This window comes from Ornithodoros turicata, chromosome 4, assembly GCF_037126465.1.
Source record: "Ornithodoros turicata isolate Travis chromosome 4, ASM3712646v1, whole genome shotgun sequence".
In the NCBI taxonomy this organism is placed as follows: domain Eukaryota; kingdom Metazoa; phylum Arthropoda; class Arachnida; order Ixodida; family Argasidae; genus Ornithodoros; species Ornithodoros turicata.
In genome coordinates this window covers 2250833-2267785 of record NC_088204.1, presented here as the reverse complement: position 1 = coordinate 2267785, position 16953 = coordinate 2250833, and the positions used below count along the sequence as shown (strand labels likewise).

General features: G+C 44.9%; 1 protein-coding gene across 3 annotated transcripts in view; it reads left to right on the top strand.

The window, feature by feature from the left end:
• LOC135390649 (ceramide phosphoethanolamine synthase-like) overlaps positions 1–16953 on the top strand; it is a 54511-nt gene that overhangs the window by 22638 nt on the left and 14920 nt on the right. For 2 of the 3 annotated variants that reach the window (XM_064620445.1, XM_064620447.1), the window contains one exon: positions 15665–15942. In XM_064620445.1, the coding sequence (XP_064476515.1) occupies positions 15665–15942 (278 nt within the window). Of the gene's footprint in view, positions 1–10989; positions 11211–15664; positions 15943–16953 lie in introns of those variants that run through there. The other variant, XM_064620446.1, reaches the window with a different exon arrangement.

Sequence of the window (16953 nt, the reverse complement as noted above, 5' to 3'; positions counted from 1 at the left end):
TGTAACTTAGTTATTTTTTGAGTAACTTACCCATGACTGGTATAGAGTAAATAGGGGTTGACTGTTTCGGGTCTAGCCGGTTGAACCCGTTTAAAAACTCGCCGGGGTAAAAATCGAGTGCAATTTCTTCATCTATAATTTCTGGTCACGTTCGCTTTCCAGCGTCAAAAAGAAGCTTTTGGTGAACATCACGCTTCACCTATACGACACCGCGTCTGAAACAAAGTATGTTCGTGTGCTTCGTGTCCGGGTGTAATTTACGGAGCGACTGTAGAATTTCTTGCAAATCTGTCGAGTACTTGTTGCAGCTAGATGCCGGTGAATGCGGTGCGCGTTAGCGTTTTGTAAAGCTTAAATTTAAATCGGGGAAGAGTTATACCGATGGCAGTCCAAAATCGGTTCGGGAGGGTAGATGGACGGTCGGGTGAAATGGAGCTTTTTTCCGAAAACGTCCGTTCGGAATGGAATTCCTCGTGAATAACTCGTAGCTTGCTGTCCTTTTTCAACGCATCACCATCGCGTGTTTCGGGAAATCGAAGCGATAAGACGATAAGAATCACGAATGGCGTGACCGTTGACAGCAAACCTCTATCGCAACATGCTAACACTGACATCCGTGTAGCCTTTCCAAGAATGGTGTCGCTCAGCGATTGTGACGGATATCTGATGGGCTCGGGTTATACACACATTATACACAATGGATCACACTATTTGCGCTCATATGGACAGCTCTTGAATAGAAGGGTCTGTTTTGTTCCTCGTGGGAACTAGGGATTTAAAAAAAAAAAAAGCGCTACACATGTTCACTAAAACGAAAATGTGCGAAAAAAGAAGAAATATTGCTCCAGAGTCTAGCTGTGTGTCAGAGGACGACGCTTGACAAAAAAAAAATAAAAAAAATAAAAAAATAAAAATAAAAAAACAATGTCATGCGAAACGTAACGCTTTGTAGTAAATCTTGCCTCACGCACCACCAAAAGTGCTTTTTGTCGTGACGGCCTTTTAGGGGGTAAAAACGAAGTCGATTGATAAGATACTGCGCTTCGCGTGATCGCCCACACGAACCGCAGGAAACATTGAGTCGATTTCCATTTTACCGTAAATAGAATCATATTGGTCGGTTGAGTGCCCATCCCCCCCCCTTTTTTTTCCGGTCCTTACTTTCGTCATTCATAAACATTTGATGCCGTTCGATAGGATAGGTGGTTTTATGGCTTACACGTCCATTACTCGTCCAAATCGAGCGATGAACTTCTAATACGAAGCAACAATCCGATACATGCGGCCGAGATCGTTCAGCTGGTGTAATTTTCAAAATGTGCCGTCGTTTCGAGTCGTTACGTTTTCCTCTTTGCCCGGATATAACGATGGCCGTTGTGAGGGAACGTGTCAGTCGTTCTAGGAGTCACGAGACGTCCTAGAAAGTATTGGCACTAGCGATTAATTAATTGATTGATTGGTAATTCGCGTCCTTACGTCACGAGACTGCGTATAGCGGGGCCGCAGGAGGTACTTTTCGGGACTCGGTAGTACAATAGCAAAACACTGCGAGTTAGCGGAATAGAACCCCACGGCAAGCTTTCCTTCTATACTGGCACGCGCAGACAGCGCTCACGATACAACAAAACACGAGTGTGCTTTTTCCCATAGACTCGGCACATTATGACCTTCGCTCTTGTTGCTGCAGAAAACATGACATCAATCAATCAATCAGACACTGTTCATGGCCACAGCCGCTTCGCGATCTTAACGGGGAATAACAAAAATGCGCTGTAAGCACGTCTGTGTTCAGAGAAGCCCCCAGATTGAATTTGCAAACGGACTTATATTGCGAGAAGGCGTTCTTCCGCTCCCATAACGGCCCATCACATCTGACCGCACCTTTTGTGCCATATGTGTGTGTCAGAAGGAAACGAAAGAAAATTTCGTTTCATTGCAAGGATCTGTGTCTGGGCATCTGTCGGTATGGGATGCCATTCTCTCGCTTGGCGGAGAGAAAGAAAAACCGATCGAAGGTTTCATCGGACGCGTCTCTTGTGTAGGTCGCGTATATCTGACGGATTTCTTTTGTCGCTAGTCAATGGAGATTGCGGACCCTATACGGTATCGATTGCTTCCGAGTACGGTCGGAGGATTCTGCCGGGCGCACAACTTAGGCTGTCACATTGGCGTTGGCATTCTCTCATCCCGTGGGCTTCACATACTTTCCGCGCGGGCCGTTTCTGTCTTCCTCGGGTATGAGACTGCGTCCGAGAACCAGGGGGCGAAAAGTCCAGGGCAATCTTTCTTTCGTTCGTTTGTGTGTAACGAAAAAAAAAAAAAAAGAGAAGAGAAATTGAGCTCGTCTCCAGACTTGTTCTGCTACTTTTAACATAAATTATCCCCCCTCCTCCCCCCCACCAATCTAACAAAATACAGAAAGGTACAATGTGTACCTGTAGGTACAAAGTGTACCTGGTCTACAGGTACAAAGTGTCCCTGTAGAAGCGTGGACCTCCACGCGAAAGCTTGTATAAATTAAACTTTAACAACAATCTTCAGTGTCAGTTTCTGTAGTATTTTGATGGGATCTACAGGACTGACTTCATTCCCCTCTCCGTATATACGCTTCTGTCCCCCGCCCCCCCCCCCCGCACTCCCCAGAAATACTTTTCATGTGCTCTACTCGCAAGTTCACTATTCACTATGCCCATGTTAGCTATTCAGAAGTCCACTATACTCACATGTTCACTAGCAGTCCACTATTCACAATTACCATAAGATCCTGCACAGAGGACCCTAAAAGGGGGGCGTCCATCCCACAGCTCTGAACAAATTTGCAGCATCCCTCGTGTTCGTTGCCCAATCTTTCTTTCGTCTTTGTTTTTATTCCGTGTCACCGCGATAGAAACTGGGCCTGTCGTACAGACCAGAACAGATGCGGAGATGGAAGGAGTGCGTCCTGGGCCAACTTCATGCGGAACTGTGCCGGAGTGACGTCTGGTGACTTTCAAGTCCTTATATATAGCATGGGCAAACATCCCCAGCAATGGTTCCTTTTTTATTGCGCAGCAACTGCACCCGGTGTACGTGGTGCATTTCACTAATGTATGGGTAACAGATTACATTACGGAGTTTTGCAGCGTTCTGCACTCGTTGTGGTAATTGTATTGGCTTCGATCGTATCGGGTGTACGTATGTTGCAGATGGCGCTACTGACAGCAGTGTCTCTCCGCTGTTTCGGCGCACTGCAGTCGAAAGACAGCACGGCAGAAACCCGGGGTTTATTTATTATTTATTTCAAAACATTGCGTGCGGCGCTTCAACGTTAGGAGCTAAGATATAACCGCGTGGTATAACAGAGCGCGATAATTAACGCCGCATTCACTACGAAAGCGACAATCTAACATATTTATGTAGCTAGTCGACACAAGAACTTGCATTGGCAGGCTTCATAGCTTCATAGTTCCAGTTCAAGCTCGCGGCGTCCTCGATAAAAAGGAGCATTCAAAGGCATCCGTTGTAAAGCGTATTTTTGTTAAAGGCGATCCCGTATGACTCCTTAGCCTCGAATCCAATTTTTTTAATATAGGGTAATTTCAATCGTCTGTTTAACCAAATATTCGGTGAGTAGATAATGGGTAAAACTCGGCATTTACCTGCAGAACAAATTTAGCGGTTTTAGACCAGTGTTGTACCCGCTACCCGAAAAAGGTAGCGCAATACCGATACGCGCTACCTGAGCAAAAAGTAACGAAATCCCGATATCGTTACAAGTACCTAAAAGTAGCGGAATACCGCTACCGTTACCCGTAAAAAGTAACGCGATACTTCATGCGCTACTTTTTAGGAAAGAAACAAATAGTATCGTTGATGACGTACTTCAAACGTCTTAACATAATAAAATAAAACAATATCTCAAAATAATAAATCGACGTCCAATGGAGGTTACACGTAGGTTGCCTGAAGGCTAAAATTTTGAAAACCGTTTTTTTACAGATTTACTAAAGCCTACTCGGTATCCTGCATATCTTTTTCTCTTCCTCTAAAGCAAATAAAGCACAAAGCAAGTCTACCGATAAAAGGCTCAGCAGCTTTGTCACAAAAAGAACTCGGATTGCCCGGAACGAGAAGTTAGTAAACATACCATGGTGTGCTATTTCAAATTGGACGTTGACTTCCTTGACGCACAGATAAAGCTTTCCCACCGAGACGCATAGTAGACATCTGAACACCACGCTACTGTTTTGTACTGTAGCAGGCCATGGTTCCTCCATTGCAGCGGACAAGAAATGGCAACTGTCAAGCACCTAAGCGTACGTGGTGCAATGTCATGTGGAATGTCATGACTCATAGCTAGCGAGGACGGCTCCAGAATGGAGTGACGTCAGTTTGGAGACAATGCACCAAATCTTCAAGAAGGTTCATCCCAAATAGGGAACACGTGGAGGACACATAAGATAAGATTGTAAGATAACGGCCTCTGTGCCCTCCTTTCGGCTATTTGCCCGCTCTCCCCAGAATGAGTTGTGATATCGGGCAGCTTGATCGAAGGCAGGCAGAATGGAGGCTTGATGATAGGTCGAAGTCGAGTTGTCGGGAACCCCAGCTCGGAAAGTAGCGGTAGCGCTCAAAGATTGCGCTACCGCAAATTTGTAGCGGAAGTACTTCTTTCGTTACCAGTTTAAAAAAGTAGCGCGATCTCTACTCCGCTACCGAAAAAAGTAACGGATACGGTAGCGCCGTTAGTAGTAGCGGCGCCACGTACAACACTGTTTTAGACCAAGCAAACTATATAGCAGAGTTTTTTTTTTTTTTTTGCTGAAAACATTTCCCACTTTCAGTTCGCAGCGTAAGACCGGTATTGCGGGTATTGCGAACGTCGAAGCTCCAACCACGTTTCCCTCTAAAGTGCGGAACCGTGCGAAGAACGCGTCTCTTTATATGCGTCCAGGGAAGCGTTCGTTATATAGGAGCCTTCCTGCATATTGATGAAGCGCTTGTCCCACCTGCGCGCATCAGTGAATGCTATATGTCGTCGATCGTCGCGCGATTCGCTCGCATGATCACACGTACAATGTGACGATGACCTGGTGCGGTGCAGATAGTCTGACTTCCTGTGAACACCCATATGCATGTTGCTCTCGATGCATTCGCAGTTTATCTTTATTCGTTTCGTTCGGCTCGAAGCCCCGGAAAAACCGAGGATTTTTCGCCATTACTATACAACTACAGTCAAACTCCTTTATAGCGAACACCTTTTTAACGAAAATACCACTACAGCAAATTTTTTTTGCGGTCCCGCCGGAGCCTATAGGTCCAATAAGAGACATCCTTTTTAACGAAAAAACCTTTACTGCGAATTTTTTTTGCTGTCCCCTGAGTTTCGTTGTAAAGGAGTTTGACTGTACTACACAGATCTTTATTTATTTATTTAGTTTTCGTCGGGAACGTTTCGGCATTTTTCGAAACAAGTGCCCGGAAAAGTGACCAATTCGCTATAGATCTTGGAGTGGGTAGTGTCCACACTGTATAATAAAGCCACGTGAAGCTCCCAATAGATTTCTGTCCCTGGAAGTGGGAATGTGTCAAGTTCCGAGCGAAGCTCTATCAATTCAGTATTTGTACGTTGTTGCTTCTTTTCTCTATAAAGGATTTCCAGTGAGGCACGCGAATAGTTCCAGGCGATCAAGGCGAGAACAGCTATTTTGTGCTCCCACAAGTTCGTTGCCCGCACCGGTGTGTCTACGTGTAACATTGTACGGGAATTACGGGTCGTGATCTGTGCTGACAAACCCACCTGCCATCACTAACGCCTGTGCACTACCCCCCCTTTTTTTTTTCTTTATTTGCATATTCATATATCTGCTAGGGTTTTTCCCGTAAACCGATAAAAAAAGAGAGACAAAGCACGTATATACGAACGCACGTAATGAAATTTGTTCGTTGAAAGAGCAGCGAGTTGCTGACTGTGTTGCAAACAACGTTTATACGTCATAGAGCGTGATTCATGCACATCTGGCGTGCTATAGGACCGTCCTTTGAAGGATATTGCATTATGCTCCCGCAATGGTTCTTGCTTCCTTGATCAGACTTGATCCTTTCTGGGAAAATAAGAACTATATGTGCGGATATCTTTGGTCACGTCACGCCACTACACAGGTTTCCATAGAAACATTTCAAACATAGCCCCATTTGTATGCTTTGCAGCCCAACTTCGCCGCTCATTGTTTCGTTTTTTCACGTTTCTCGTAAAATTGCTCGTCTGTCCGACCTCACCGAGAATAGAGAAAAGGGATAGGGTGGTGGCCGTTCGGGAAGGCGAGGGAAAACATGCATCCTGCAAAGTATCCTGCATGGTCCCTTGATCTGTAAAAGGAGTACCGTAATTTCACGCGTATAAGCCGCACCGCAGATAAGCCGCAGGACGCGTTTTTTGAGACGTTTTGAAAATTTTCTGGCAGATAAGCCGCACCCCCAGATAAGCCGCGGGCAATACGATACGACTGATTTGTGCGACAAAGGAGACCATAGAGAAGGCCATAAACCCTGTGGTCCATACTCCGGGATCGGCACAGTGTACAACAGAGGAGGTCAGTTCTGGAGTTCTACCAAGATCGGATTGTGCCCTTGTCGGGTGTTTTTCGTGGGCTGATGGGTCAGTGATCTTCCAGAAGCGTGAATCACTGTCACCACTTTCCTTAAAGCTGCTTGGGGGAATGCACCAGGAAGATCAATCTACTCGAATGTGAACCCGTCCCTGTTACGCACTGTTCGTGCATCGGCAGGGCAGTGCTGTTCCAGAGACACTGTCGGCCCTTTCGTTAAAATCGGCGTATGGGGAAAATACCAAGAAAAAATAGTCATCAGATAAGCCGCACCGGTGGATAAGCCGCAGGGCGCCTGTGAGAAAAAAAAATCGCGCATAAGCCGCGGCTAATACGCGTGAAAATACGGTACACAACGTGTCTGACAGCAGTCACATTTGGGAGGAGCGTTGAGGAAATTCCTCGGTAACTTCTGCGCACAAGCACCGTTGATGTTAGTCCCTGAAGCATTATGCGGAAGCTACTGAGGACACCACTGAGGAATCTCCACGACATCCGTGAAACCGGGCCCAGATATGTGTCCGAATAAAGTTTATGGATGCTTCTGTGTCTCCTGCAATGTCTGCTAGCTTTAAACGCTTAAACTCGATCCAAAGTTGGAAAGCAGCTGTTCTGAGGCAGAACACGATATTTCAATCGACACAAAGTCTCGCTGTGTGCTAACCTTTCGACGGTTAAACTGGACACAGTGTTGCATTCAAGCTTCACTGTCACAGCGGTAAAATGCCAAAGGAACGTCGTTAATTTCTCAGCTATCTCGTGTTTCCACAGGTCGGCCATGACTTCACGTGGACACTTTCTTCGAGAGAAAAGGTTGTCAGTATCTTTAGCGATATTCACGGAACTGGATGCAACGGAGCTCGCTCAAAGTGCATTAGGTGTGTGGAACGCAGTCTTCGCGCAGTGTTGTGCGCATAGAAATAAGAGGGTGTGTGCAATCTCTGGTTCCTTCTCAGTTTCACCGGCGCGTACAGCTCGTGCAGTCTCAGTGGGGTGGGCTTTAGTCAACCACCGGTATAATTATTCGAATAAAGCGGAGTACCTCGGAAGAAGGTTCGCGTGCTATTTTTCTTCAACAATGTATAGACACGGAGTCGATATACTGAGACCCTTCGTAAACACAGAAAACGAAGCTTTCTACGCACTTTCATGACGTGTTCACTACCAATGAGACAAAGAAAAGTTCTGTCCATTTCCACGAAAGCCACAACTGCATGGAGTCCGCTCGATATGGCAGCACTCTTAGAAAAGCCTAATGGCGAAAACAATTATACGGGTCACGCTATAACTTTTAGGATGCATGCTGAGCCGCCTTCGCGTATAGATCAATGAGGAGTTGTGTGATGCATATCTTCAACGTAAGAAGGAAAATAAATCTAGTCCGTCAACTACATACACCGTTGGAGATAGGGATACGCAATAGCGCGCCAGGAGAAATACTGCAGCGCCACCACGCAGCGTAGCGTCACGTGGCCAGTCTAAACAGCCAATACGGAAGCAGAGTGAGCATGATGGATTACATTATCTGGCGGAGGAGCGACCGTGACCTCTCCGTGTCCAGCTATCCTACCTACGGCGCAGTAATATTTTGAGAGCTGACGGTTGTTACGACTCCGGGTGTGGTAGCAGGCCGAAGGAGACTCCGCGAGGGAAGATAGAGACGTAGCAGTTTATTCGCATGATGTCAGAGTAGAAATGAGAGAGATGGACTATAGTGCCCAATGCTATATGAAGTATTTGGCGCGCAAGGTCGACGTGGTTCTCACGCACCGCACAGTACGGTTCCTTTCATTTTCAACTGGCGGCAAACAATTGATCTTTGACGGCGAAGGTACTGGCGGATCTCTTGTAGATCTCTGGTTTCGCTGCAGCGTGTTTTCGCGTATGCAGCTGATCTGGTGTCGTCCGGAGTCATAACACGGTCTAGATTTCTTTTCTTTTGTTTTCTCTTCACCATGGTTGCCTTATAAGTAATTTATGGTTTATGAACGGGTGACTGGCATTTTCGGTTGAAACCATCACACGGTACGGAATAAATGAATAAATAGCCCGCTTTGTTTCTGCTCCTCCAGTCAGAAATCTTAAGCGCATAGTATCTCTCTCCTTTCCCGGTCATTATCCCATTAAATCGCCATACCCATTCATTTAGGTCCCTCCTACACTATTCACGAATGCATGTACAGGGTGCATCGTAATGACCCGCTCTCAAGAAGAATTCGCGCGAGTGGAAGAGGGGAGGGACAAATGCCTTGGACGGGTTCCATGCTGGACGAATTCTGCACCATTGTCTGGACGACAACTTCCTAGATACGTGGAATCATTCATCTTCGTAGCAGTCATTTTTTAAATGTGAGTCGCGCAGGTCAACGATAACGGTTTATTAGAAAGACGAATTTCTTTATTAAAGACGAATTAAAGCGTTAGGTACGACATAAATATTTTTAAAATTCGAGTATTCTTCCGCTTCACCAATGTGTAAGGTGCACGTTACAGTGTAATGTTTGCACTTTCAAATCAGTAGCGCATCCGTAGAATGTGTGGTTGATGAATAGTATTGGGTGAGACCTATACGGTGTGTTATGTCATAGCGGGATTGTCAAGGATCACTTAGAAATTTGAACGCGTTTTAAAGAACTCTCTGGCAGTTCAAATTAATTCCTGCGTAGTTGACGGTCGTCACTGTCTCGCGACACAAAGCCACATTTTTGCGTGGCTTCTTTCGACGAAAAACGCACAAGCGGTCGATCTCTCGCAAGTGGGTTCTTCCAGGTGCTTTCTAAGGCAAGTCATGTGAAACGAGACATTAATTATAACTCTCCGTCAATGCATGACGTGTTTTATGGGCTCAAACACTTGGATGGAAAAGCACATGTGTCGTCGACACAGTGGAGATGCTTTACGGGGAAAGCTACCTTGTGTGAATTCGTTTCAGGCACTGTTACACTTGCAATGATGTATTGTATTGATGATTGCTTGAAATAAGCACGAGGAAAGTGCATAGTTGGTACGTTTGTATTCGGTTTAATTCGCCATAATTAAATGCGAGATTATTCGTCTTCGAACACTTCAAATGAAGAGTTACCAAAAAAGCCAGATATAGTATTCCTGAGTAGCGGTTTAAGCGTTATGCTGGAAGGACTCCCTTTGTAGCGGCCACGACGTACTAGAATATACATATACTATGTCATAATCGGCGACTCCTATGCAGGACGTCACCCGCATGATCCACTAGGCGCGCGCGCTACACGTCGACGCGCGAGATCTCCATCATGATTGGATAGAGTGGACCTTTGAATTTTGAACGAGCAGAAGCGCACATGTGGCCGTATATGGTTTTTCCGTGGGGTTTTTCCTGGGTTTTCCTCAGACGCTTTCAGACATATGTCGGCACAGTTCCCTTAGAAGTCGGCCCAGGACGCACATTCCCCCAGGGCGTGAGTCGTGACGTTGCCCACATACGTGAGGCCGACAACGGCAAGCCCTATCACCACCACCACCACCACCACCACCACCATGTGGCCGTATAGCATACGACAGCAGCCACACAGCGTACATCCGTGCACAGCTCCCACTTAGCGTATAATGATGATGATGATAACGTGTTCCCGTGGGACATGCACCGCTTGTACAAACACCCTAAAGTAAGTTGAAGTATTATAAGGTACTATATCAAATCAATTGAGGAGAGCAAGCAATCGACGAGCCGATGAGCAGCGCCACCGCCAACTTACAAATTGCGAGCGGGGAAGGAGTGCAAATGAGTGATCGCTATAATCTAGTAGTTCGTGGCAGTGGCACAAGTTTTGGTTGAATCTCCTGCTCGCGTGGTGAAAGGGTCGGAACACCTGACCGGTGACGTCAAGAACTCAGAAGTCGTCGTGAGTCACTCTGGTGTTGTCGATTTCTGTGTGTGCTAGTCTCGTCTTGGTTACTTTCATGTTTTCCTTTATTTTTGTATTTTTTTTGTGTGTGTCTGCTTTATATCTTGCTAAGTCTTTTTGCAGAGCACATTGGATGTCACAGTGGATGGTCCTTTAACAATACTTGAGCCGCAGTAAACCACAGAGTAAAAAGCGATAAAAACCGGGCTGTTTGGTCGTACGGTTTTAAAAGCGATAAAAACCACAGATGACGTGTTAAACAAAAAATGCGAGGAAAGACTCAGGGCACTGCACTTTCTGTGAAGTTAAATTTGCACGGCTTTCGTTCGAGTCAGTCCTATGAAAAAGACGACATCTGATAAACATCCTTCGAATTTCCTTGCCTATATCATCCTATTTTGTCAAGTGTCATCGCCTCTCATGTCATTGGAGCTGTCTATTCCTAAAAGTAGCTTTTTATCGCTAATCGTCACAGAGCGCCACGTCTGCTATGCCTGTAGCAGACGATTGCAGCCACGTAGCAGACGACGCGCGCGCTCTTTCGGAGGAGGAGCCGAACGCGGTTTCGATTTCGCTCCGATGGCAGAAGTTATGATGCCGTGAACGGTTCAGGTGCACAAGGGTTGCGTGTCACGGTGAAAGGAATTGTGTCAGTGCGTTCAAGTTTCCCGCACATCTCCGCAGCGACGTCAGAGCCATCTCGGAGTGGAAATGTCAGGCAGCGAAACAGAGAAGGAGCTCGGTAAATTAGTTTCGTTTCTTCATACGTGCTTCGTTGCTTTTACTGCCGAGTCAACATCATATCAATACCCTTAGATCGAAGAGAAATAATGACGGTGCGCCGTGTCACGGGGGTTCCGAACTTCAGATCACCTATGTTTCGTAGACACATGTAGAGCATGACGGCCGGCAATTGATGTTCTGAGGCTGGAACACATAGAAAGGACAATTACATGCAGTGACTTCCCTGTTTCAACACACACGTAGAGTTTCACTTGCACGTACACAACTAAAATGAAAATTATAAATAAAATAGCACGATATTTTCGCTACGCTCACACACTCGAATTATCATTATCTTCCTATTCACATATAAAGGACTGTAAATAACCAAAGACAATGCGGAAGCGGTTATATCTGGAGATAGGAAATAAAAATGTACAGAACAGCCCGCAGAACAGATTCTGACAAATATGGTTGCTATTAATTCAATTTAATTCCATTTTATATCCATCATACGATGAGGAGGCTCGACAAACAGCAGCAAGGCTGCTTGACAAAGGCAAAGACCCCCGTAACAGAAGACCGTGAATTTTCATGCGATATTTTCCCCCAGACTAGATGACAATGCAGTATGTTATTATATAGTACGTATTATTATGCCTCTGAATTCTAACAATGCTAACAAGACTTAAACGTTTGTTTGTAAAATAATGATATACTACGCTACATAGATTATTCTTCATACTTAATTCCTGCTTTGTTAATAAGTTCAATTCATAAGCAAATTAAGTAACTGAAGTTCTAATTAGAGAAGAAAAATATTACATATGTGCGAGGTTGCGCATTACAATGAAGCTACAAATTGACAACAACAACAGCGATTTTGTGATGATGAATGGGGAGTTTCATCGCCAAGTTACAAATTAATTGAAGTATTAAAAAGGGAAAAACTCTATCAACTATTCGGTACAGGTACGATTTGCTGCAGAAAAACGACCTGGAGGACGCAATAGGCGGGTGTCATGATCATAGGTGCCGAATCATACTCTGGAAGAGGCTCATGTGCTTTGTGGATGTTGCATAAGTATAGGGTAATGTGGTCTATGTTGAAGACTGTTGAACTATCTTGTTAATAGCAGTCAGAATAATCGCCTAAATTGTACCATAATTCGTTAACTGAATACCCAAACATTTGAGAAATGATCCACAAATTACTGTGGTGCTGAACCAGATATTTATTTCGTGCGAGCCAAAAATGACAGGCTACATATTTTCATCAACTTACCCCACCCTATGGCTGAGTTGAGGACATCAAAAAATTAATGCCGGGTTTAAATTTTGCCTAATGTTTGGGCCAGCCGAAACGGTCAGCCACGAGTAATGCACATGGAAACACAGGGCAGTGACACAGCATCATAACTGTCAGGTCATATTTTATTAGCCGAGGCGCAGAAGTGAGCAAACTGGAAATCAATGCTTGCAAACGTTACAGATGGGACAAAAAAAAAAAAAAGGGCCCCTCTTACCTCGATCACATCTACAAAACAGCGTGTGGCGTCTTTCTAAAAAGCCACGTGCTGAATGTCAACCCGTTACTTCAAAGCCCAGACAGTGTGCCAAAACATACTGTGCTCACCCTGGTGTCACAGACGAGAAAAAATTATTGCTAAGAAAATGCCACGCGAAAAACCCAAACTGTCCTCAACTTGCCCCCGTAGCCCCACTTTTCCCTATGTCTGGAGTTGCGCACTCTTTAGAGACGTACAAAGTGCGTCTATCTCTGGTGTCCGTCTGGTTAAGAAAGATATCGAGAAGGGAAAAAAAAATTAAAAACTAGAGTAAGCAGAAAGCAACAGAAGGTATACGGTCGCCAGATAAGTATGATAATGAGCGGTTTCTGGATTGATATTGCCCACCCGGGTTGTAATATCCTTCACCGGAGAACGACGTGTGTGAGCAATTTTGTACCTTGACATCCTTTCGGTGCGTCCTCAGCCGTGTTTGAACCTGCATCTTTGGGACCAGTATTCTATATGAAAATTATAACACTTTTCCCAATAGAATTATGGTATTAATAAGCTAACCAGCAATTTATGGTCATGCAGTACTCGCTCTCTTTGTTTCTAAACATCTATTGAACTGCCTCAGAAAGAAGAAAAAAGACGTTGCTGGAGACGGTCTTATTTTAAATTAATTCCACCCTCTATTTTGATTTGTGGTTCGTTATGTCGCTTAACATAAAACCTCTGTGTCTCCGGAATTAAAGCGCAAAAGAGTGTCAGGTCCCTCTCGAACAGCGCCCGCACACAAGATAGTCTGACAAGCCAACAAAACTCCAACCCTTCATCGACGCGACGAAAAAACAGTCTTTGTTGTTCTACACTTTCAAAATTTTCGTATTGATAGCTGATCTTGGTTATTGATTTCGCGCGCTGTGTATGGGTGCAACACGCAGGAAACTTTGTGCCGATATTTTCGCTGATCAATTCTCACTGGGTGAACGCGGTAACTCGTGGGTGCCATTTTAACCTTATAGACGGCGTTCCCTGTTCGCACTTCATCGACCATTGCATGAAACTGTATTTTGCCTTCGTGCAACAGAAAGGCGTGCTGCTGTATGGAACAGCTGGAACAGCAGAAAGAAATATGCGCTGTTTCCGGTTTCAGTCGCACTGCTGCGTTTGTAATGTATATATACACAGCGAGGGTGATATGATTCGATCACTTATTTTTATCTTATCGTATTCGTATTTTTAGATTTTAAAATTTTACTAGCTGATCTTCGAGAGGGTTGCCACCGTACATGTGGCTGTTACACGCAGGTGTATGAGTATAATAATAAGCTAGATGAGGACAGCAACAACACGAAGGGAAACAAACAAGCGGTTTGATAAGTACTGTCAACGCTGCGGCGGAAGCCCCACCTATTTATTAGCCTTTCATTAGTATTTGTCCGTCTGTACGTGACGCTCTATTCTTGCTGTTCAAATAGCGCAAATTTTTAATTCAAAAATAATTTGGTAGTTAACGCATTTTATGACATGACATCTTTACTTTTTTAGCACGCGCGCGTATGATGACATATTAGTACACGCGCGCGCGATATGAGTATAAATAAATGAGCCGCAAATACAAAGGTTAGGGACAGTAACAAACAAACAAGCTGCTTAACTGCAAATCTGGTTGATCTTGAGTCGAAACGTCAGTTTGTCTTTCTGTCACCTTTGCGATTGGTGAAATAAAATTCCCTTAACTAAAAAAAAAAAAAGGAATTACAACGTTCTATAGTTTCCTGCAAACTCTCGGGGCCCAAGCCCCCTTATCATTCTCGATAGCTATATTCGAAGCGAGTGCAAGAACCCCTCCTGCATTTGAGCCTCGAAATAGCCGGGTAATCTTTCCCCTTTTCAGTCGTACTGGTGTAGTTTCGGTCGTGTTGGGAAAAAAGTAAAAAAAAAGAAGTGAAAAGAATAGAAGACGAAATCCACAGAGAGAATTCCCTTCGATTCGTCCTCCGATATACGCGCTTCTCATACCGTCTCTTTTGTTCTTTTCCAAATGGGTCACTTTCACGGAAACACTTTTCCTGTATGATATACTATAGTATGTACACACATTTTGAATTCTCAGAAAGCCGAACCATTCTCTCATTGTTCTTGAGGGTCTCGTCTGAAACGATCCATTTATCTTTTCACCTTCTTTTTATCAATTTAAGAGAAGAGAACAGTTGCGAGAGCGAAGTACAGAAATGGTCGGAAAATTGTGGACGAAGCTTTTTAAAAAAAAAAAAAAAAATCCGGGTTACCACCGCGAAGCAAATGCGGCTATCCGTGTATTCACACGAGCGACATTCCCTCAGAAGCGGAAGATGCGAAAAGCGTCATAGGTTTCTGCTATAACGTAAGCGCGAGCTCTCAACGTCGTGTCTTCACGTATACACTGCTAACCGTGGGAATATCCTGCTACACAACCACAAGGTATTCCGTAGCAGACGACAGGAAAACACGCTGACGGTGTCGTCTGCTAAGTGTCGTCTGCTAAATGCGCAGTACGCCACTCCCGATATTCCGCACCGTGTGAATGCTCAACATACCACGGGACGGAACTTCGGCTCTGTGAGCAGTGTTTTCGCTTTTTCTTCCCCTAGAATATTCCGCGAGGATGTCGCTCGTGTGAATACACGGTATATGCGGCAGATAGATCTGTACAGAAGGAAGGAACAGTACGTCCTGGACCAACTTTTCGAGGTTTCCTTCGATGTTCCTCTCAAAAGAAAAGAAATGAAATGAAAAGAAAAGGAATGGGCGGACGAACTTGTGGTTTAAACCGGGGCGCCGAAAAATCATATTCCCGTCATTCTGACGTCTGCAAAACTCTAGCCTTCGTAATTGTACTGGCGAATAGTCGTCGAAACGCGCCGTTCAAAAGGCCGATTTAATGTAAGAGAGATTACAGGAGTTCTTCTATATGCAGAGCGCTGCCGTAAGTGGCTGGGACGGTCGGTGAGGAAGATGTCAGCCCTGCAGGAGCATAAGGTGGCGTGGCTAGCCGCTCTCCCTTTGCTGGTGTACTTCCTGTGGATGGACGTGGCCCTCTACTACCGGGTGCAGAGCGTCCACCTCGTAGGGGGTGAGCAGCCGGCAGCTTCAGCTGGTCTCTTCTCACCCTTCACGGGCCTCTCCGTCAAGCTCATTATGATGGATCACGTCAACAGCTACGTCCACTCTCCACTCGCAGACCTCTTCAACCAGGTATAGTCTCAGCACCATTGTACTCGCGCGTGAACGACGCTATCACGATATCGATACTCGTTACTTGAGTAACAAGTAGCGAAATAGCGGTATCGATACTTCCTTTTTAAGGTAACGAAGTACCGCTACCGTTGCTCAAAAAAGAGTAACGTAATACTTTACCCGATACTTTTGCTTAAAATTCGAAGAAGTTGCATGGTATATGCAGCATCGAAATCTCATGAGAAATTGATGTTCAGAGGCTGGAACACATAGAAAGGACAAATACATACAAAGCCTCAAAGTGCCTAAGCAATTAATGATATAAGATGCGGAAGTTACTGAAAAAGGTTAGCTGGTATCACTGCGTCCTACAGCCTGGCTAACCTTTTCAGTGACTTCCATCTCTCGTCGAAATCTCGCTTACGCGAACATTTCATTTGGAATTGGGAGGAGACAGTTTTGCAACAAAAAAAGCCGAAAATTGATCATACGGTTTTAGACACCTTGATAGCGCTTTCCTGCAATCGTGTTTGCACAGACGCTGAACGGCCTTTCAGCTGAAGCACTATAGCACTAAATGTTGTCTCCTCACTTCCTCAAGGGAGTAGCATAACACCTTCTGCCTGCCGAGGAGTAATATTACTCTCCAGTAGGGAGAAAGGTGTTATGCTACTCCCTTGAGGGAGTGAGGAGACACCCTTTTGAGCGTAATTGTACTCTCCAAAAGGGTGTTACATATGTTGCAAAAAAAGGAGTTAAAGTACACCCTTTTTTTAAGAGTGTATGGGAGAGGTGCGATATGTAAATATACACGGACAGGAACCTACTGTGTCCACTTTTCTGGAAAAACGTCAAACTCTGAACGTTCACAAAGCTGTCGTTGTCACTGTCCGCTCTAGGGTAAGGCGGGGCAGTGACGATAAATAAAGGTAAGAAATATGTCCGGTGAAGTAAGGGTGGTGGACCGTAAAAAAGTACCTGAACAATGCGGAGATCGAGTAACAATAAATTAGCAACGGAAATACTTTT